The sequence below is a fragment of the Myxocyprinus asiaticus genome, chromosome 39, assembly GCF_019703515.2.
Source record: "Myxocyprinus asiaticus isolate MX2 ecotype Aquarium Trade chromosome 39, UBuf_Myxa_2, whole genome shotgun sequence".
NCBI classification, from domain to species: Eukaryota; Metazoa; Chordata; class Actinopteri; order Cypriniformes; family Catostomidae; genus Myxocyprinus; species Myxocyprinus asiaticus.
The window spans coordinates 7,982,527-8,004,497 of record NC_059382.1 but is presented as its reverse complement, the minus strand read 5'-3'; the positions used below and the strand labels follow the sequence as shown (position 1 = coordinate 8,004,497).

At 33.3% G+C, this 21,971-nt stretch overlaps 1 protein-coding gene across 3 annotated transcripts; it reads right to left on the bottom strand.

The window, feature by feature from the left end:
- Positions 1–4,134: 4,134 nt before the first annotated feature.
- On the bottom strand, positions 4,135–19,643 carry fxyd5 (FXYD domain containing ion transport regulator 5). 3 transcript variants are annotated; one of them, XM_051679403.1, is made up of 10 exons: positions 19,524–19,629; positions 16,068–16,113; positions 14,401–14,499; positions 13,540–13,704; positions 12,855–12,905; positions 11,453–11,482; positions 10,497–10,571; positions 10,336–10,381; positions 8,388–8,461; positions 4,135–4,654 (listed from the first exon to the last, which is right to left on the bottom strand). In XM_051679403.1, exons 1-9 carry the CDS (start codon positions 19,530–19,532, stop codon positions 8,437–8,439), a joined length of 546 nt encoding a protein of 181 aa, XP_051535363.1. In that variant the 5' UTR covers positions 19,533–19,629; the 3' UTR covers positions 4,135–4,654; positions 8,388–8,436. The 3 variants fall into 3 exon arrangements, with proteins under 3 accessions (XP_051535363.1, XP_051535362.1, XP_051535364.1); XM_051679402.1 differs by lacking the exon at positions 4,135–4,654 and having other exon boundaries at positions 7,569–8,461; XM_051679404.1 differs by lacking the exons at positions 4,135–4,654; positions 12,855–12,905 and having other exon boundaries at positions 7,569–8,461; positions 19,524–19,643.
- Between the last annotated feature and the right edge of the window lie 2,328 nt (positions 19,644–21,971).

The window sequence follows — 21,971 nt, the reverse complement described above, 5'->3', positions numbered from 1 at the left end:
TATGATGTATTTTTGCCCATTTTGGAGCTTGAGTACTGTGGTCACCATCCACTTTCATTGTATGGAAAAGAGCAGCTTGGACATCCTGCAAAATATATACTTTTGTGTTCTGTGGAAGGAAAAAAAACAATAGGTTTGGAAAGACGTATGGGTGAGTAAATGATGACTTTTTCATAAATTTTCATGTTTATGTATAGCCTATTGTCTCTTTAAGGTTTACTTGAACACCTTGTGCTCTTGTGCTCCCTGTAAATATGTTAATTGAAAATCTTACACAGAAATGATCTTCATATTTTCATTTTTCCTTTGACATCAGCTTAAAACCATTTTCCAATGTTTACATTGCTACTGAGCTCATGCAAGATATGTAATATGAAATGTCACTTTGACTAGTATATTCTTAGCACAGATACACTGATAAACCTGTAGTATTTTTATTTTATTTTTTTTTTTAATGGACAAGTATATATGGTGAATCTAGACATGAGTCACTGAAGAGACTCTTAATAATTTCAAAAAAGTCAAGTTTTTATTCTCTCCTCTTGGAAGAACTTGTGAAATGTGTCTGGTGGCCTCATGAGGGCGCTTGTGAGCTATACAAGATTTTCCCTCTAATTCCAAATGATTGACACACCTGATGCAGAATATTGAAATAATATTAAAACACAAGTACTGTACATGTCTGTGTTGTACAAAGTTTAACGCTTAAACGGAGCTGTTTGGTGCAGGAGAGCGCAAGGATGAAGGGGTTTTGTGTCTGGGACGTGTGATTACGTTGGGATCTATCGAAGTCCTAGCCGTTGTGTTCCCGCCTGGGCGTTCAGTGCCGCTCGATAGCACACATCTTTATTTCCTAGCGCAACGGTGTGACAAACTGGGTGATCAGTTTGAAATAATGAACACACATATACACACAACACCTCCATCTTGTCCTTATGACGTTATTCTCACAAAGGGCTAGTGGAACTGCTGTTAGAACAGGTCTGACTAGCTCCTTCGCAATGGTGCGGAACGAATTTTTGGCAAGGGTTGCTGTTTTGACGGACGATTTACACATCTTGCACGCGCAACAAGGGCATCAGAGAACCACGTGTCTCCCTATATGGCAAGCCGAATTGACCTTTATTCGTTCGCAGGATATGAACTGTTGATATGAACAATTCAGTTTTCACTAGTTAAAATTCTTATTCTTGATATCAAGAATGTAATTTTCACTAGAGGGAATGCCAATTGTTGATATCATTAATTACATTTCCACTAGTAAAAACGTGAATTATTGATAAAAAAATGATGTCATCACTCGCAGAAATCACATTCTTGATATAAAAAAATGGAATTTCAACTAGTAAAAAACATTTGATATCAGATATTCAGTTTTCAATAGTGACAAATTTAATTTCTGATATATGTAATGTAATAGTTACTAGTAAGAAATACTTTTTAGATATCATTAATTACACTCCAAATGATTGATATCTGAAATCAATTTCCAGATATCAGATATCCCAATTGTAACATGCTGAAATATTGATACAAATACGAAATACAGATATAAAGAATTAGAATTTTAACTAGTGAAATTAATTTTCTTGATATCAGGAATTTATATTTTTTTATAAGTAACAATGTAATTGTTGATATCAAAAATTATATTTTTACTAGTAAGAAGTATATTCTTGATATCAAGAAATAGAATTTTAACTAGTGAAATTTGAATTGTTGATACCTGTGATTACCTTTGCATAGATTTGGTGCCCTTTTAACTTTTAATCATATGTAGGATATGAATTGTTGATATCAACAATTCAATTTTCACTTGTAAAAATGTGAATTTTTGATATCAACAATGATGTCATCCCTCACGGAAATACATTCTTGATATCAAAAATGGAATTTCAACTAGTAAAAACCATCATTCTTGATATCTGTAACTGAATTATTATGTGTAAAAAAGGAATTGTTACATGTTAAAATGTAATTTTTACTAGATAAAATGGTAATTTCAGATATCATAAATTCCTTTTTGGATATGTGCATAAAAATGAGGAGTGCTTACGAGTTCCTTACGTACCTTATGAATATTCAAAAAAGAAAAGTATGGAACCTCACAGGGGATATACAAGGGGAAAAGAGAACCACTAATTCACCCCCACAATCCATTTCCTCTGTCGTTTATAAAGCACACTTTTATTTTTCATATTAACACCACAAGGTGTATATTATCTTTTATATTTAATAACATTGTATGATTTTGTAATGTTTATCGAGATATGTCCATCTGCAGAGCCACAGCAGCAGGACCAATGCAGTGTTAGTAGATTAGCACCATCTACTGTTTGGAGCATAATATTTTACGTTTGTTTGCTTTTTTAGATTTAAAATGTGCTGTTTTCACATTGATTTTTATTTGATTACTATCTAGAACATTTAATGGTAATCTTTTCAACACTTTTCAATAAGGTTCCATGTGTTAATTCCATGAATTAACAAATACATTTTTTAACAGTATTTATTAATCTCTGTTAATGTTAATGGATAAAACTTTGTTCATTATATTTCATGAACTAATGTTAAATATTAACGTTAACTTCTAATTTAAAAAATATATTAGTAAGTGTTGAAATTAATATTAACCAAGATTAACAAATGCTGTAAAAGTATTGCTCATTGTTTTTCAAGTTATCAAATTTTAACAAATGAAACTTTATTTTAAGGTGTTACCTATTTGACTATATTATATGTGATCATTTGATTTCCTTCCTGTACATAAAGTTACAAAGAGTACTTAAAAAAGACACAAAAAATGGGCATTTAATGTCATGTGTATTTAATCATATCAAATTCAAAATAAACATTAAATTACAGAGCCTAACAAAACATGTACATTGCAAAATAAAAAAAAAGAAATGTAAATAATAATAAATTATACAAAAATAATTATTTAAACAACAAAGGCTTGAGTGACTCAAAACAAAAGCATTTTTAAAAAATACAACCTGATCACTAATTGAACTGTTTCCAGAATAATATTCATTATGACAGCCAATTTAAGCTTCTATAAGAATAACGAGAAGTACATGTATACAGATCCAGTAGTTAGCAGATAAACACTTAGCTTAATAAAATATTTGTTTACCAAAAATTGCTAGATTTAATAAAACTTTGCATAGAAAACAACTTACTGTGCTCTCCAACATGATTGTTTTGTCATTAGCTCTGCCCATAACATCAGTCTGTGGGCCTGAAACTGCTGTGACTTAAGGCCAATTTACAGTATACTTCTGTGTCATGCCTATGGCTCTGCAGATCAGCAGATGGATACTATCGTGTGTAATGTAACTGTGTGCTGTTGATAAATGTATGAAAACGTGTTCCATCACTTTGCATAAAGTCATAGGCTAAATAAATGTTTGGGTATTAGGAACAAGGAGGAGTAGATTTAAAATCTAACAAACATCTTACTATGTACGTGAACCTGATTGAGCTCACATGGTGTGTGCCTGTGTGTGTAAAGAAGCCATGAAAATAATAGTTTTCACATTTTACTTTTTGCTTAACATTTAAGAAAATGGCTAAATCTTTAGATTTTTTTTAAATGACTATTTTATGCATTTTAGTTTAAAATGAAGTGCACAAATTTAACAACCAGGAATGTTCTTTTCAATAATAACACTGTGCTGTCAGGTTTATCTGTCTAGTTGCGCCATCTTGTGGACTTAATGTCAGTTTAAATATCTGGTGACTTGAAAATTTGAATTCACTTCTGTTTTGATAATATTTAAGGTAAAAATTAGAATTTAGTCTTTTAGCCCTGTTGACAGCACTAACAATTACATTGGCTATCTAACTAAAATGATAGACCTCATATATATATATATATATATATATATATATATATATATATATATATATATATATATATATATATATATATATATATTCTTGATTTATTCATTTCAATTTCATAACACAATAACTGAGTGATATTTAGCTAATATTAATAAAACTTAAATTTATTCAAGTTTTATTGATTTAATATTGTTAAATATTGCTAACTATAATTTGATGAAATGAAATGAAAATGTGTGTGTGTATATATATATATATATATATATATATATATATATATATACATATGCTAAAGTATTTTTTGAGTGTTCTACCTGTCAATCGGCTTTGAAGGGAAATAACTGAGCAATCAGAAAATTTGAAAAGCGTGTACATACATGCCTTTTTTAGTGTACCTAATTTAAACATTTAGCCTATAAGAGGAACCCCCATCTGGAGCTTAGTTAATACATTCCATAAAAGTAACTGAGAATTTCCATAATGTTTGTGCTTGGATTAAATGCAAGTCTAATTTTGATTGAAAGGGTGTGCCCATTGTTACATATATATATATATATATATATATATATATTTTTTTTATTTATTTATTTATTTTTTTTATATATATAATACTTTATTACCATACAGTAACACAGAGACGTACAATATTAGCATTCTAGAACATTCATTTATGTTATCATGTGCTATTGTAACACCCATTCCTCCTCGATTTTAGCTTCTAGCAGGTAAGAAGACTTTTCCCTTGGGCAGACAGCAGCAGATGGGAGGCATTTAGCACAAGGAGCGATTCTTTCGTTGCTGGTTTCTTATTTTAGAAAAAGCATGAAAGAGCAATGTCAAGTTTAAATGTTCATTTAAAACAATCAAACTATAGCTAAGAATAATTATACGGACAATAGGTGTCCCATGTGGACTGCACAATGACCCTTATTTATGAATAATGAGCAGTATATTGCCACATTCATGGTTTTAGTTTATAAAATGTTAGTTGGAATGAATAAAATTTACACCTGCTCCTTCTGTACTCACTTAATCCCATTCACCATTACATTTATTGATATGTCATAAAACAAATGTATTACTAAATTATACAATTTATTCAATATAAAAATAATATATTATATACAGCTCTGGAAAAACTGAAAAGACCACTCCAAATGATCAGTTTCTCTGGATTTACAATTTAGAGGTAAGTGTTTAATAAAATGAACTTTTTTTTTTTATCTATAAAGTACTAACAACATTTCTCCCAAATTCCAAATAAAAATATTGTCATTTACAGCATTTATTTGTAGGAAATGACAACTGGTCAAAAAAAAAAAAAAAAAAAGAAAAAAAAAAAAAAAGATGCAGTATGTTCCGACCTCGCATAATGCAAAGAAAACAAGTTCATATTCATTTTTAAACAACACAATACTAATGTTTTAACTTAGGAAGAGTTCAGAAATCAATATTTGGTGGAATAACCCTGATTTTCAATCACAGCTTTCATGTGTCTTGTCATGCTTTCTACCAGTCTTTCACATTGCTGTTGGGTGACATTATGCCACTCCTGGTGCAAAAACTCAAGCAGGAATTCAACAGACACTGGAATGGAATGGCTGCCATACATGTAGAGATGCTGATTTAAGAAAAATTTGGAGCTGTATATGAGACTAAACCCCCAGTCAGAATATGACGTGGCTTGTGATCCGTTACGCGTTGTCCATTAGAGAGCTTTATGCCCAGCAATGTTTCTGCATATGGCATGTGTATTTTACAGTGAGTGGTAGTTCGGGACAATATATAATTAAAATTGAGCCAAATATGCAGAGCGGTACCAACTGTTATTCTGGCTAAAAGGATTAAGGCAGTACAGATGATGGCAAGGATTGGCCAATTGGATGAAAGTGGCATTGCAGTGCCACCCAAATATGCAAATCTAATATATATATAATATATATATATATATATATATATATATATATATATATATATATATATATATATATATATATATATATTTACAATTAACAAAAAAGAAAAATTGAAATTAATTCTCATTTTCCATTTCTTTAACATAAAAAAAATTACAAGTAGAGTTACCTTTCCTGATATCAATAATTACATTGTTACTAATAAAATTGTAATTCTTGATATCAACAATTGAATTCCAACTAGTGAAAATGGTCATTTTTGATATCTGTAAATGTATTTCAATATGTTACAATTGGTATTTCTGATATCTGGACATGGATTTCAGATATCAATAATTTGGCATGTAATTAATTATATCTAAAATACTTTCTTACTAGTAACAATTGCATTACAGATATCAGAAATTAAAATTGTCACTAGTGAAAACTGAATATCTGATATCAAAAATTAGCATTTTTACTAGTTGGAATTCAATTGTTGATTTCAAGAAATGGGCATTTTCACCTGTAGAAATTACATTCTTGATATCAAAGATTATGTTTTTTTACTAGTAAGAAAATAATTGTTGTTATGTGAAATTGGACTTTCAATTAGTAAAAACACATTTTGCATTTTGAAAAGGAGTGAATGAAATATCGGTGTGAATTTTTACTAGTGAAAATTCAATTATATATATAAAATTTGGGTTTTTACTAGATGAAATCCCATTTTTTGATATCAAGAATGTGATTTCTGTGAGAGATGTAATTATTCATATCAAGAATTTACTTTTTTATGACATCAATAATTAGCATTCTAACTAGTGAAAATTGAATTGTTGACATCAACAATTCATATCCTGCAAATGAATAAAAGCTAAAATGGCTTGCCATAGTAAGAAACAAATTTTTGATATCAATAATTGCATTTTGAATAGGAGTGAATGACATATCGGTGTGAAACTTTAGTAGTTAAAATCAAGATTCACATTCTTGATATAAAAAAAATGGGATTTCAACTAGTAAAAACCATAATTTTTTATATCTATGATTGAATTTTCACTAGTAAAAATTCACACCGATATGTCATTCACTCCTATTCAAAATGCAACTATTGATATAAAAAAAAATATATTTCTTACTATGGCAAGCCATTTTAGCTTTTATTCATTCGCAGGATATGAATTGTTGATATCAACAATTCAGTTTTCACTAGTTAGAATGCTAATTCTTGATATCAATAATTGTAATTTTCACTAGTGGAAATGGCAATTGTTGATATCATAAATTACATTTCCACTAGTAAAAACCTGAATTCTTGTTATAAATGATTACATCATCTCTCACAGGATGTGATTTCTGTGTCTTCATGAGATTTTCAATATCCAAGCGATTCATGTTAAGCACAAACAGCTCTAACCTGTAGTGTTTTTTTTTTTTATTTATTATTTTTTTTTTTTCATAAATTATTATAATTTCAAAGGATGAGCTTACACATCAGTAAAGCACAATATTCCTTTGAAGAAAAAATTGATATTCAGGATTGATGAATTTGTTTTTATTCATAAACTGTAATATTACAGTATTATTAAACAACAGTAAAGATACAATAACACAATTTAATCAAAATGTATTGTCAAATTACTGTTTCATTGTTAACGATCAAATTTTTTATTTATTTTTTTTTTTTATTTTTTTTTTTTTGCATTTGTGCAAATAAAAGGAAAAAAAGGGGGGAAAAAAAGGTTCACTAGTATCCATCACCATCACAAGGGCTCTCTTCAGTTCGGAAGAGCCCTGTCCAAAAGCATGACAAAACTCTCGTGAGAAACGGGACGCAATTTTTATTCACATAAATCATATACTGAAAGCGAAAATTGCATTATGTATACTGCCTAAATACAATGAATTTCTTTGATATTGTTTTCCAGTCTTGCTCACTAGGGGGTAATTCAGCACCCTCAGCTAGGGTTGCCACCTGTCCCGTAAAATACGGATCGTCCCGTATTTAAAGATAAAATGATGTGTCCTGTATCAAATCAGTGCGGGACACAATTTGTTATGTATTAAAGCTGGTCAGATGGCATCACGGTGAAATGATTGCTAATTTAACATTGATACGAGTTGGAAAATTTGCCTATGATGGGTAAGGGATCATCTGAAAAGTCCACACATTGTGCTAAAATATGCTAATAGTGTGGAGGGTGTGGTAAGGGACCATCTGAAAAGTCCACAAATGGTGCTAAAACTGTGGATTTCTTTCTGTATAAATGTTCAATAAGATCAAACAATGTCATAAAGACAAGTACAGGTGAAGGAAAAAAATAAAATAAAATAAAATAAATAAAAATGATTAAAAAATAATACAATAATACAATAAACCAACCAAAATGTATACATAAATAGGATAAAGAAGACAAATAATGGAAAAAATAAAATAAAAATATTTTTAACAAAAAATCATATGGGTCAGGAAAGTTCTAATTTTAGCATATAAGAAAGGATATACCATTTTTATTAATAACACATATTAACTCTTAACACATTTAAGAGTTAATATTAGTGTCCCTTATTTTACAACTTCAAAAGTGGCAACCCTACCCTCAGCAGCCCCCTTCCAACCTTTGCTCCTTTGTGACTCGCTTGCTGTTATGCTGTTTTTGCCAAGTCATATGATCAATGTGGGAAAGTGTTAACTCCTGGTCACCTGGTATGAACTAGACAATGACACACACACACACACACACACACACACACACACATAAAAAGAACAGGTCAGTTATGTATGCCACTTCAGTATTCTCAAGCAAAAAAAAAAATAAATAAATAAATGTTGAAGGTTGCTGGTTTGAGCCCCATGACTTCCTCAGAACAGTGTTGCAGAGTTTGTGATGTCTATTTCAACCTAGCGCATGGACCGAGCCGAGAAATATGTGCTAAATGACTTCTTACTAAAATTTAAGTTTGATACTTCAACTTTATAGCCTACAGGGCATTGAGTATTCTATTAAATATATCATAAATAGACTGTTAAAGTCTTTAGCAGGTTTTTCACAGAAGCTCCGTGAAAGGTAAGGCCACATCAACAACTGTATTCTCTCTAGGTGAAGCGTTACTGCTTGTTACTATTTTGCAGAGAAAGAAAATTATGCCTTTTCCCCCTTAATAGCTGAGTCTATTTGAAAAGGCTCTTTTCATAGAAAAGCATGTTATTATTCCTCTCTTACATCACTAAAATTATACACTGTTTTGTTGTCTCTCTTGCTCAAGTCAATTTAGTTGACATTCTGCCCATGCAAATGCTCCGTTCAAAATGTTCATTTTAAAATGGCACAGTGAAGTCTAAAATAAGCACATATTACACATAAAATCTGGGTCTTACTCATTTGTGCCAAGATTGAAAATCGTGTACATTGGACATTCAATATGCAAACTCTGTCTAAACACATTGAGTTTTATAATGACTGTAAAGAAACATCAGAAAGTTCCAAAAAGAGGTCAAAGGTTATTGTGGCACCCAACAACTTTGCTGGCATTCATGCAGCACACAGTGGCTATATTTGGAATGGAGTGGTGCTTACTGCATAGTAAATAATTTATACTGTCTACTATTTTTTTTGTATTTTTTGTATTTACTATGCATATGCAAAGTAAAATATTTCAAATAGTGTTGTGCTATGTTATTGTCACATAACCTCATTAACTGCATGTTTAATTCAGCAAATGGAGTTATCATCTTCAAAATAAATGGTGTTATTTGCATTTTATTTGTATTTTTTTTTGCATTTACAATTTTATTTTGTGTGTTTTTTTTATTTGTATTTATTTACAAATGTGTAAACTTTTGCCAGTCCAAAACCAATAATGAGTAAAGAAGGAGAAATGTTAAAAAATCATGGTTTATATTACTTTACATATATCAAGGTTTAATCATCACACTAGAAATGGAAGTTCAAGCCGAGTGTATTGAATTGCAAGACACAGTACTTAGCACAGTATACTACACATTTCAGCATATGTAGAAGGTCATCCCATTGTTCCATGCATACAGAACATTTGCATACTGCACAGAAGACTTGCAGTATATAACATGCTAATACTAATTGTAATGATTCAAAGATGGCAAAGGAGGGGACCGGCTTGACAATCCACGTGAGACTTTAATTACACATATACACTTTTCAGTGTCACAGAATAGGGCTTTTCAGCCATAACATTCAACACACAGGCAGGTCCAGTTTGCTTTTCAGCGGTCCCTGACAGACACAAACACATCGACATGCACACACAGCTCCGTGTGTCTCTCTCTCTCATCTGCCGCTGTCTCCTCTCCTCAAATACTCCCACCGCCCCTCACTGGAACGCGAGACCGGTGTGGCACATAGGTGAAGCTCATTCACCACTTATCTTCCCGGCCTCGCTCTGCCCAGACGCCGCTCGGCCCCACCCTGCTCGCCACATTAGTATACTGTAGAACATAGTATATACTATATACTGTATTACAGACATAGTAGTATTTAGTATACTACTTCAACTTGAAAAGAACCTCACACACAGGCACACTTTTATAGAACACGGATGTTATGCTCACCTTCCTTTGCCAATGTGACAGCGTGGAATTCGTTTCACTTTGCCACCTTTTTGATGGAGTAAGAATGGAAAAAAAACAAAACAAGGAGAGAGGTTTATGTTTTGAAATGTAATGGTTTATCAAAGCAATATGGACTGAAATTTGAAGTTGGATTGACTTACAACCAAGTACCAAAATCCCCATCACGAAGAGAAGTGCGGCGATGCTTAACCCTACATGACGCAGTGAGGTGTAATCTGAAAATAAAAATGACTGTTATGCACAAATAATGAAGTACACAAACAGTAGAATCTTATGTCTCTAAAGACATACAGTAAGTCAAATTAATTTCATGTTTGTGTGAGGTTGTCATGTTGTATTTCCAATCTCATTGTGTGTCTCAGCAGGTGAATAGGCAAGAATTGATGCCATAAACACTGCCTTAAACTTCAAAATGGAAACAATACAGCACATTCCCTGAGCTCTCTCTGAACATGTTTCGGAGAATCTCACGAAAACAAATTAAGGTCATTTTTAACCACAATTCTTTCCACTGGCACCTGGAAATGTATTCCTTTCTGTGTGTATGGACTGTCAGTGGTTCATTCGCTGCTGTATTCATTGCCAGAAAAAATGAGCGGACAATTAACACCTGAATGACACATGGATCATGATGCAAGTTGTGACAATACAAATGAAAGAGCCACATTTGTTGATTAGTTGGTAGCAAGTTCCAACAGATCATGAAACCCTATGTTGTTCAACTGAGTCCAAGACAGATATGTGGTCTTTAAGATTACAATGATATTCCTGCCTTGTTTACACATCCACAAATTTGGACTTAGAGATGTAATTTGTTATCTGTAAATAAACACAACAGGACAGCATATTTTCACCCATTTTATTATCGAATAGGTGTAAATCATACGTCTGATCACTTAGAAACGTAAAAGCACACCTCTTCTCAAGAAGCTGTACATTTCGTGTCTGTAGAACAAACAATGAGTAACAATCTAAATATGAATACTTATTGATGGGATTTGCTTTTAAATCCCTAACCCTCAATTTGAGCAATAATAACAGTGATGCCTGCAATTGCAAGCACCACTAATTATTAAATGATTAAATAGATACTTACTGTAATGGAATGGTTCATTCCATCTCTCCTCTGTTGAGAAAATTGCACAGTTTAGAAAGGTTTTGACACAATAAACAAGACTTGAAATCATTCTATGTGTCTATAAAATGTAATTGGCACTTTCATTTTCATAATATGCAAAGTAAGCTTCAAGTATATGTGTGGGTGTGTGTTAGCAATTCATGTTCATTATGATGCACCCATGAACCTGCTAGGTTTGGCTGCTTCTAAATGGGTCTAATGGGATGACAATCAGAGAACAGGAAAACCTTCTACTCTCCTTGACCTGTCTATCTTTTATCAGGGTTTAGCTAGTAAGAAACTGTTTGATATAGCAGTGGGGCAGTCCACTATTATGAATGTGAAATTGAGTAATTTTTCTCTGGAATAAGGTTGAGTAAATGATGACAGCATTTTTATTTTTGGGTGAACTATTTCTTTGGGTGAACTATTTATTTCCAAAATATTTTAAAACATAAACATTTGCATTATCCATTGACAAAGCTTTTGATAGATTTAGTTAATGACAACTGAAACTAATAAACCCAGTCTTATGAGAATTCGTAATAATTAGTACAACGGCAAAGTCATATGAGTTGGCTCATAAAACTTTTACTCCAATTGAGAAAAAAAAAAAAAACATTCCAACAATGTTATTATGATTTTCCTAAGTTTAACCCCTTACCCTGAATAAAGTGTTGGACAGGAGGTTAGCTAAAATATGATGCCTGTTGTGGAGAGATGGGCATGGCCAAGTGACATATGTGGAGAGCGAGGCTGGGAGAGAGAAAACGTTAAGGATTGACACCTGGGGAAAGTGATCTCTGACAGCTGTTTTGTGATAACTGTGAAAGCTGGAGGGAGATAAAAGAGCAGCGGAGCAGCAGTGAAGAGAGAGGAGATCCCGAAGCTTATGACGCCGCAGAGGGCAGAGTGATTTTTGTTGATCCCTGGAAGAGGACTTTATGTTGAAAACTGATGAGTTTGTGTGTGAGCTGAAAAGCATAAAAAATAAATCACCCTGAAGTGTGTAAGATAGTTCCCGCTTCCTTACTTGCCCTTTTATCTGACCTGAGAGTGTCACACCTGTATTGTATCAATTTGAAATTCTGTTCATTGACTGTTTGGTCTCCATGGGAATAAAAATCAGACCTTTCACATGAGCCAAGTCGTATGGTATCTTGCAGTTTCGCCATCTTGTACGGATTATTACAAGTTGTCATAAGTCTGTTGAACTAACACTTCTGTTATTTGGCCAAGCAGGAAAATGCAGATATCTCAAAATGGCCAAAAATTGCTCAGATAATAAGCCTGCCCTATTGGCCTACTACTCGTAAAAAAAAAAAAAAACAAGCATGAAGAGAGAGTAGAGAGTGAGAAAGCAGAAGGTAAGAGAGTTTACCCCATACAGCAGAGCTCGTTTTGGTTTTGGAGGTGTTGGTCATAATGGTCGCTGCAATTAGAAAAAGTACAGAGAAGTCAGAGATAAAAAAGGACAGAAATGTAATCAAAACATGTACTGTACATACTTTTCTCAAATTCACTGAATTCTTAATAAGAGTGAGTTCTTTTTTTCGGTGTCCATAAAATAGGGTGACGAAAACACATTAGACTCTCAGCCTGACAAGCAGACGCTGCCCCTTATCGCAATCCTAAGGATTCATCCTGTAATTGCTTCTAATTAAATTCTACTAGCATTCATTCTCTGTCCAGCCCTGTCTTTCAAATTCAATTTTTGCAAATTTCAATGGCACAGCTCTCCCAGGATATATGGTTGGTTGATTCTTCATAAAGCATATCAGCTCACTACGACAGTCCTTGTCAATCCCGTCGAAATGATGCATTATCTTTAAGCCTCTCAGCATGGAAGGAGAGGAGAACATTTTCTAATTACCTGCTAACTGGTTTCTAAGTTATGTGTGCCCTTGATATGAGTAAAGAGGAAGCCTCTTACTGTAGTTATTCATGCAATCCTCTGCTCTGTCACTCTCCCCCAATTCTACAATCCCACGTCAAAAGTCCTTCAGTTTGAGTGGGAGGTTTTGCTGAAGTTGCACTGCAGTGGGTAGCAGAGAATAAAAGCTTACTCTGTAAGGCTGGTCTGGATGTGACCGCAGACGTCTTGTTGGGGTCCTTAGGAGTGGCCACGGATGAACTGGTAGAGTTGCTTGTGACTTGTGTAGGTGGGGTGACATTAAACTGCTGTGCATCGGTAACTGGGCCCATTAACAACCCAGTTGGATTCAGGTTATCTAGAACAAAAACACATTTTTTTTTTTAATTGCATTGGAGTTACAGGATGAGATGGTGATCACCATCTCACTAGCAGTGCTGGGGAATCAAGTGAATCAGTTCTTTCATATACGGTTCATATACACGACTCTCTTATATTCAGCGCTAGAAACTCCAATTAATTTTGTTGAGTCGGTTCTTCACAGAAATGATTGATTGATTCACTTGAGCCCATGCAGCCTTAAAGGGACTATGCCAGAAGTCACAGTTTTCTTTGGTGAATCGAAATTTTTAGTTATTTGCTGCAGTTTTTACTATATTTTGATTCAGTTATATAAAATAGGGTGCTTTCTAGTTTTATTAGTATGTTAATATAAAATGTATGTTCCATACACTAGCGTCACCAAACAGAATTGCAAAACAACAATTGTTTTCCTCAACACTTCCCTCAACTGCCATTTTATAGTCCCGCCTTTCTGTTTCGAACTGGTTGGGATGCTCAAACACACCCAGCCTACCTACGAATGGTTTACTTATAGTTGTCGTAGCATATTAAGCTGGGATAGGAGAAAGTATTAGACATTTCACAAGTTATAAGAGATCAATGCCTTCTGGGACATATCACACTATATATTTTATCAAGGTATGGTACTGACATGGGAAAGGAAAGCTATAACGTCAATACATAAAAAGAAAGAAAGAAAGAAATCACCTACCATGAGCTAATTTTGTGGGTCCAGCGGTGTTAGACAGAGATGTAGAGACTTCTAATTGTTTTGTGGACTCTGTTGTCACAACTGCATAACCTTTACAGACTGAAAAAGAGACACATTTCAGATATTTAACTGGCTTAAAAAAACAAAACAAAAAAACAGATTGGTTGGTACAGATAACTGTTTTTCATCAACAATTTGACAAATTTGAATATTCGAATATCAAATAATTATCTAGGAGTATGCTAATGTATGCTACTGTCATACCGTATTATAAATACAGACAAATTTAGCATTTATTTTAGCATCACAATTTAGCATCAGGTTCGATACATGTTAAGCCCAGTCTTCAGCATTTGTGGCATATTGTTAATTACCACAAAAATTTATTTTGACTCATCCCTCTTTTTCTTTAAAAAAAGCAAAAAATTAGGTTACAGTGAGGCACTTACAATGGAAGTAAATGGGGCCAATTTTTGGAAGGTAGAAATGTGAAACTTATGGTTTTATAAAAGCATTTACATTGATACTTGTGTTAAAACTTTTGTATTATTTGAACTGTAAAGTTGTTTAAATCGTTTTTTCTTATGGTCATTTTCTTACGGTGTTGCTTCCACAAAATTTGATAAAATTTTACACAAAAAAGTTTAATAAGCAATTTTATTACACTAAAATCAACAGTGAGTATTTTGACGTACGGATTGGCCCCATTCACTTCCGTTGTAAGTGCCTCACTGTAACCCAGATTTTTGACAAATCAAAATTAGTTTTTGTGGTAATCAACATTATGTCACACATGCAATATATTGAGCTTAACTTGTATGAACCCAGAATATAGGTGACATTGTGTTTACTGTATATATATATATATATATACATATATATATATATATATATATATATATATATATATATATATATATATATATATATATATATATATTTATATGTAGATATACAGTACTCTATATAAAGTCAATTCACAAAAAACTCAAACAACATATAAACCTGCAGCAGTACTGAGTCCGAATGAGACTGGCTGAATTCTTTGGCTTAGTCTAATCATTGTTACCAACAGTCATAGACTTTAAAAGTAAATAATCAACAATTACACAGTGACCCCATTATGACTTATGAGTCTTTGAAGACAAGCTCAGCGTAATGTTCCTGCTCGGCTTAAGACTTCAACACAAGAACACACACACACATACAAGTGCCCAGCAGATGAATGCAAACGTATTCTGAATCTGGCATAATAACAGTGTAGTAGAGTGCAGTGGTTTGTAATGAAGGCAGGCCTCTCATAGACCCTGCCACAGAACAAGGACTAATTGTGGTCTAGCAGAGGTGGGTTGCAGCAATTTTTGTGTGCGCATTTTCCGGCTATGCACGGTTTTCTAATGAATCCCTTCACAAGATGAATGGCCACATGGGACCGAACAATTCCACTGGCAAACACTGTGATTATTGCAGAACGGCTGTAATCAATCTCTTATTAGGAGTATTCATCTGAAAAGATTTGCATATTAGACCCGCTGGTCATTTGTGGTTTTATAAATAAATAGGGTTTATCAGATTACCCTTGACAAATGGTTAGTGCATATGTGTAGCCTAATAAAAGATGGGGTGAAAGAAAGACAGAGAGAGGAGCAGGAATTGTAATAACTCACTTCTGAAGAAGAGTAAGAGAAAAAAGGACGCCCCTTGCAGCATGATCTGAAAAACAAAGCAGAAACAGCGACTATCACAAAAGCACAAACAGGTTCCACTCAGAAAACAAGACTCTTTTGATTTAAAAATGTGTGACATTACCTTGAGGCCTGACTCTGAGACCTGCCAAGCTTTTTCCGAGAAATTATTTTTATGGCAAATATGGTTATGTTACCAAATATGGTTGCGACTTAGTTATTGCCCACCAAGCTTGGTTGTTATAAATTTTATTCTATTCTACTTTCCCGTCAATTATCACTGAAGCCTTTTTTAGGATGTTAAAAAATCCTAGGATATATATATATATATATATATATTTTTTTTTTTTTAAAAGCCACATTACTCTACTGAAACGTGAATCTCATTCTTATGATTGTAATGAAAAAAAATAATAATAATTGTAAAGTACAATTAAAACTAAGTACACATCATGGTAGTATTTAATAAGTACTTAAATTTATGCTTATATAATAATAATAATAATAATAATAATAATAATAATAAAACAATTGTGTCCATACAGGGTGATGTTCATTAAAATAATGGAAATGCAATTATTTTATTTGGTCAGTGGTGATTTCTCAGGTGTAACATCCGAGGTTGTTACACCACACCCCCCCCCCCCCCGACCAATCACCAGAGGGAGCCCTCTCCCGAATACTAACTCTGTACCGTTTCTTCATTGGTTACTTCCTGTCTGAACTATATAAATACCATGCTGTTTCCACTGTCACGCTGCAAAGTATTGCCAGCTTACTTTGTCTTACCAAGCATTTTTCCATTGCCATTACTGATTGTTAATTTGTTATGACCTTTGCCTGATTCCTGGATTTTCTGCTTTTTGGATATCCCTTTTTGTTTGCCTTGTTGGACTGTCTTTTTGGTTTATTGGATTATACCACCTGCATAACGACTATCTCTATTTGCCTGCCTATTTGGATTGTTTGCTTGTGTTCTAATAAACTTCCAGCACATGGATCCTAACACCGTCTCCATGGCCAGTTCATTACATCAGGGCCTGCAAAGTGAAATTTGCGACATTTAAGTTGCAAATATTAGAGATTTTCTTGGTATTAGACCTCCTTGGTTCTGGCTTTTTTGCATGGATGTGTTTTTAAAATGTCAATTGGTATTATTATTTGACTGCCACAATGTATGATGTACGGCATACGGTGTCTTCATTGTGAAACTGTTTTCGTAATGGCATGAATCTCACTGAAGGCCTAAACTTAAAATGCACGGGCTGCCACTGTATTTGGTATTACAAATTTTTATATTCTATTTAAATTAGAACAAGAACTCTTCCCACTCAAAAAATACAGTAAGATCCAAATATCTGAGGTCACTAATGAAAATGTTTTTTTATTTTTATTTTTTATTTCCAAAAATTCTTACACTTTATCAGCATAAAAATCTGAGTGAAAGTTTAACTGAATAAATAAAAATTCAAAATTCCTTAGTATTTGTGTGTGCATCTTGTGTGCTTAAATGGAAGCAAGGAAATCTGACCTTTTGAACAAAGGAGTTAACATGGTCAATGTCACAAATTTGCTTACATTTGATTAGTGACCTAGAAATAGTGCAGAATGTAAAATATTTCTTTTAACATTACAATTTTAATTAATGTTTCAAAAACAAGTTTCTGTTTATCAAGGTAAAATCCCAAATCTCAGACATCTGGATCCCACTTTACGTTCAACTGTCAGTCTGATGTCAGGAATGCTTTTGCATTCTTTAAGAATATTTGGTTCCAGTCCATGTTTCATTCTGCCCATGTAATCCCAAGTGTTTGGGGTGAAATGTCTTGAGATTTCTCAAGGTTATGATTAACAAATCAATTCTGAGATGTGGTTGTTTGGAAATGTGTGCCTTTTGATCCATAAAAGCCAAACAATATAAGGCTGCCAATGCATGTGAGAGGAGGGGTTACTTAGCAACAGTGACATGAGCATTATATTACATTGCAAAAACACTGGATTATGACACATCAGATGAAAGGCCAACATTAGAGTCACCAAGCTCCCCACTGGTATAATCAAACTACTGCAGAACCAAAAATAACACAATTCTGTAAGTGTGAAGAATTGATTGATTGTAGGGCAACACTAGCAGATTTTAATACAAACCAATGATATCAGAATTATAGTTCTCTATACTACTTCCTGTATTTCTGTGATATGTGAACTGAAGCCACGTGTCTTCACTTAACATCAAATTATGTTAGTGTTTTAGAGTTTAATGTACCCAATCATTCACAACTTTTATACCAACAGAACAACTTTTAATGCAAAAACATAATGGACTGAAAGCAGCGACATAATTCAATGCATTGGCAGATCTGTCCATTAACGCTTTCATATATAGCTTTCAAAGTGATTATCCTCTTTCTAGAAAATAGTCCACACTTAAACATAACTTTATAACCAGAGTTAATCTCACAAAAAAAAGGTTAAGAAAGGTTAGATTTTGCATAAAGAAATTAAGATATTAAAAGTTTTTGCATTATGACATCACCTTCAATAAGCAAATTCAATTCTTGATATCCTACTGTAATGTAAAAGTGTAATTGTACAGTACATTTGTAAAGTACAAATGAAAGTAAATATAGTTTATGGTAGTTTGTTTTACTGCCTTTAATTTAAGATGATTATAATAATAAACAAATTACTGTCTTAATACAGGATGAATGTCATTGCTGTGTTAAATAATGAGCATTAGATTATTTTAAGAGAATATACTTACAGTAATTGTCATGTCACAATGTAAATGTTTTGCGATAAAATATAACCCTGGACATTTCTTTGTGAAATTGACTCAATTAACTTCCTTTCCTGACCTTTTTATTTTTACAAACATATTACAAACTTTCAAAACAATACATTGAATATATACAGTATATATAAAGAAGGAATTGAATGTGCTATATATATATATATATAGCACATTCAATTCCTTCTTTTCTAATATTTTATTCAATGCCCTCTAAGACCTTTTCCATTAGCGGTAGCAACTTTGTGATGTGTGGACAAGCATGTATTGAACTGTGGTTGTGTACTTAATTTTTTCTGCAGGTGAGTGAGTGTGTTTACCTCTTTCTAAAGACAGATTGTCCTCTGGGTGTTACGTGATCGATGGATCAGATAAATGGGAAGGCTGGTCCATTGTGACCTCACATGCTTGAAGCACATGTGCCTTTAACTATTCGCATCACTTTCCTCTAAATCTATCTTTTCTACCCTGTAACATCTGTATTGTAATAAAACTCTTAAAGGGATATTTCATCAAAAAAAGTAAGAAGAAATTAAATAATGGGTTTAGAACACCATGGGTGAGTGAATTACAACAGAATTTAATTTTTGATTGAACTATCCCCTTAAAATCAGCCTATTTCAAATATTCAGTTTTATTTCACTTACCTTGTTCATTTTTATCTTGTATATCACATCAAGTCAGAGATTAAGAGAGTTCAGCATCTGTCAGTCCCTCGTAACTGAAAGAAAATGGAAGATGGGTAGACAGTTGGCCACACCCTTGCTGAACTTCCTTCGTCACTTTTTGGTACTTCCTCTCTTGCTCATTCGTTCTCAGTGTTGTAGAGGCCCCTCATTCTGTCCACATCTGCCAATCCTCTTTTATACCAGAGTCATCGGCTTTTGTCTACAATTCAAACTGTGTTAATGCCAGCCTTTCTCTTTGTGCCATTGTGTGTGTGTTTTGTGCGTGTGTATCTACACTGTAACTCATTGTCTGACAAGCTCTTTGTGTCTATCCATGCGCAAGATTCTGAGGTCATAATCAGGTCTGTATTTCTATATGAAACTTTGCAAAGTTGGGAAACTGATCAATGCGAAAAGTGTGGCATTTATTTTATCAGTTTGAAAGTGGTTTTATTACAATATGTTCCAATTGGAAAATTTTATTGTTCAGAGGTTGCTCTTTCGTGGCTCAGGAGCTTTAATAGAGCTCTATATATGTATATACTTTATATATACATATACATATACATATATACGTATAAAGAGCCCATATACAGTACAAATAGTCCTGTGCATAGTGAGTTGCATAGTGAGGATGTCATCAAAAATAATGGTATAAATCATTTTCATTTATCAATTAACGTCATACAAAGTCCAATAAACATAAACAAATCTAAATACATTTTTGGTGTGACAACCTTTGCCTTCAAAACAGCACAAACTCCCATAGCTACATCTGTACACAGTTGTTCTTGGTTGTTCCAAGCTTCTTTGAGAACTTGCTATGGTTCTTCTATCTATTTAGGCTGCCTCAACTGCTTCTGTCTCTTTATGTAATCCCAGACTGACTCAATGATGTTGAGATCCTGGGTCTGTGGGTGCTATTCCATCTGTTGTAGGCCTCCTTGTTCTTCTTCTTTTCAATTCTATTTGCAAAGGGAAAGCAAAGGGAATTTATATATCCTACTGTTTTTGTGAAAAATATTATGTGCCTAAGACTATTGCAAAGGGCCTTGTTTCCCAATAACGACTGATCTTAGCGGTTAAGAGAGTTTTCTACAAGCGATTTGAAGAATGTTTGCTTTTTTTTACGTGCGTTTCCCAAAACTGCACTTAACATGACCGTGCAAGGATGCACTTTAAGTACTACTTAAGAGAGATGCTGTCCATAAATGGGAAGTGTAAAAATGTGACCGTATAGTGCTGCTCATCATTGCAACTTTATTATATTTGTGCATAATTTTAAATACGTTTGTAATTTAGCTTGCTGGAAATATTTTAAAATATTTTCTTAAATGTACAACTTATCTAATCAGTCAAACATGTGGCAGCAGTGCAGTGTATAAAATCATACAGATATGGGTCAGGAGCTTCAGTTAATGTTCACATCAACCATCAGAATGGGGAAAAAATTTGATATCAGTGATTTGGACCGTGGCATGATTGTTAGTGCCAGATGGGCTGGTTTGAGTATTTCTGTAACTGCTGATCTCCTGGGATTTTCACACACAACAATCTCTATAATTTACATCACCTGAAGCTGTTTGGAAGGTTTGGAGTGCATCTGGACTGTGAGCTGTGTAATTCTTCCTCTCCTCAGTCAGTGCTGCTCTCATGCATTATCATTAGAGTTTAATGTGATCTCGTGTTACGTTAAATGAGATCAAACGACAATTTGATGAAATTCTTCGTCGACAATGTCAACTTATCATTTCAGCCCTAGCTGAAAAGGACAAGAGGCAATAGAAGATGGATATATATATATATATATATATATATATATATATATATATATATATATATATATATATCATACTTAAGAGTTTCTCCTGGCATATATTAAGAAAGGTAAAAAAATCCTAAAGACTTACAATGAAGAAGCCATATGGAGCAGAATATAATAGAGACATGAGGATGAGCTCTTTTGATTTTGGCCAGTAAGCAACCCACCTTGCAACCACCAAGAACACCCAAGCAAACGTAAAGCAATGCCATAGCAACAACCCAAAACACCCTAGCATAATGGCGGAAAGTTTTGCACGTTTGCACGTACGACTCACATTTTCTTAAAAAATCTGGTTGAAGTATCAACTATGTCTCAGATATTCCTTAGGAGAAATAAAAATGAGATACAAATGAGACAACTGATGACATAATTGAATTGATGTGGGAAGCATGGTCCAGATAATTTGGTCTTGATCTGTGATCAAGAATTTGATGTTGAAGAAGTTCATATTACAATCTTTGACTTTTGATTGTAGACTCTCTTAAAAATCTGAGAAGCAGTGCTCTCCATTTAATGTCACAGCTGTTTAGGTTTAACAATTGAGATATTAAAGTGATCTCACTTGTGCTTTTTCAGTCCTATGGGTTTGCACTGCTCTCCTC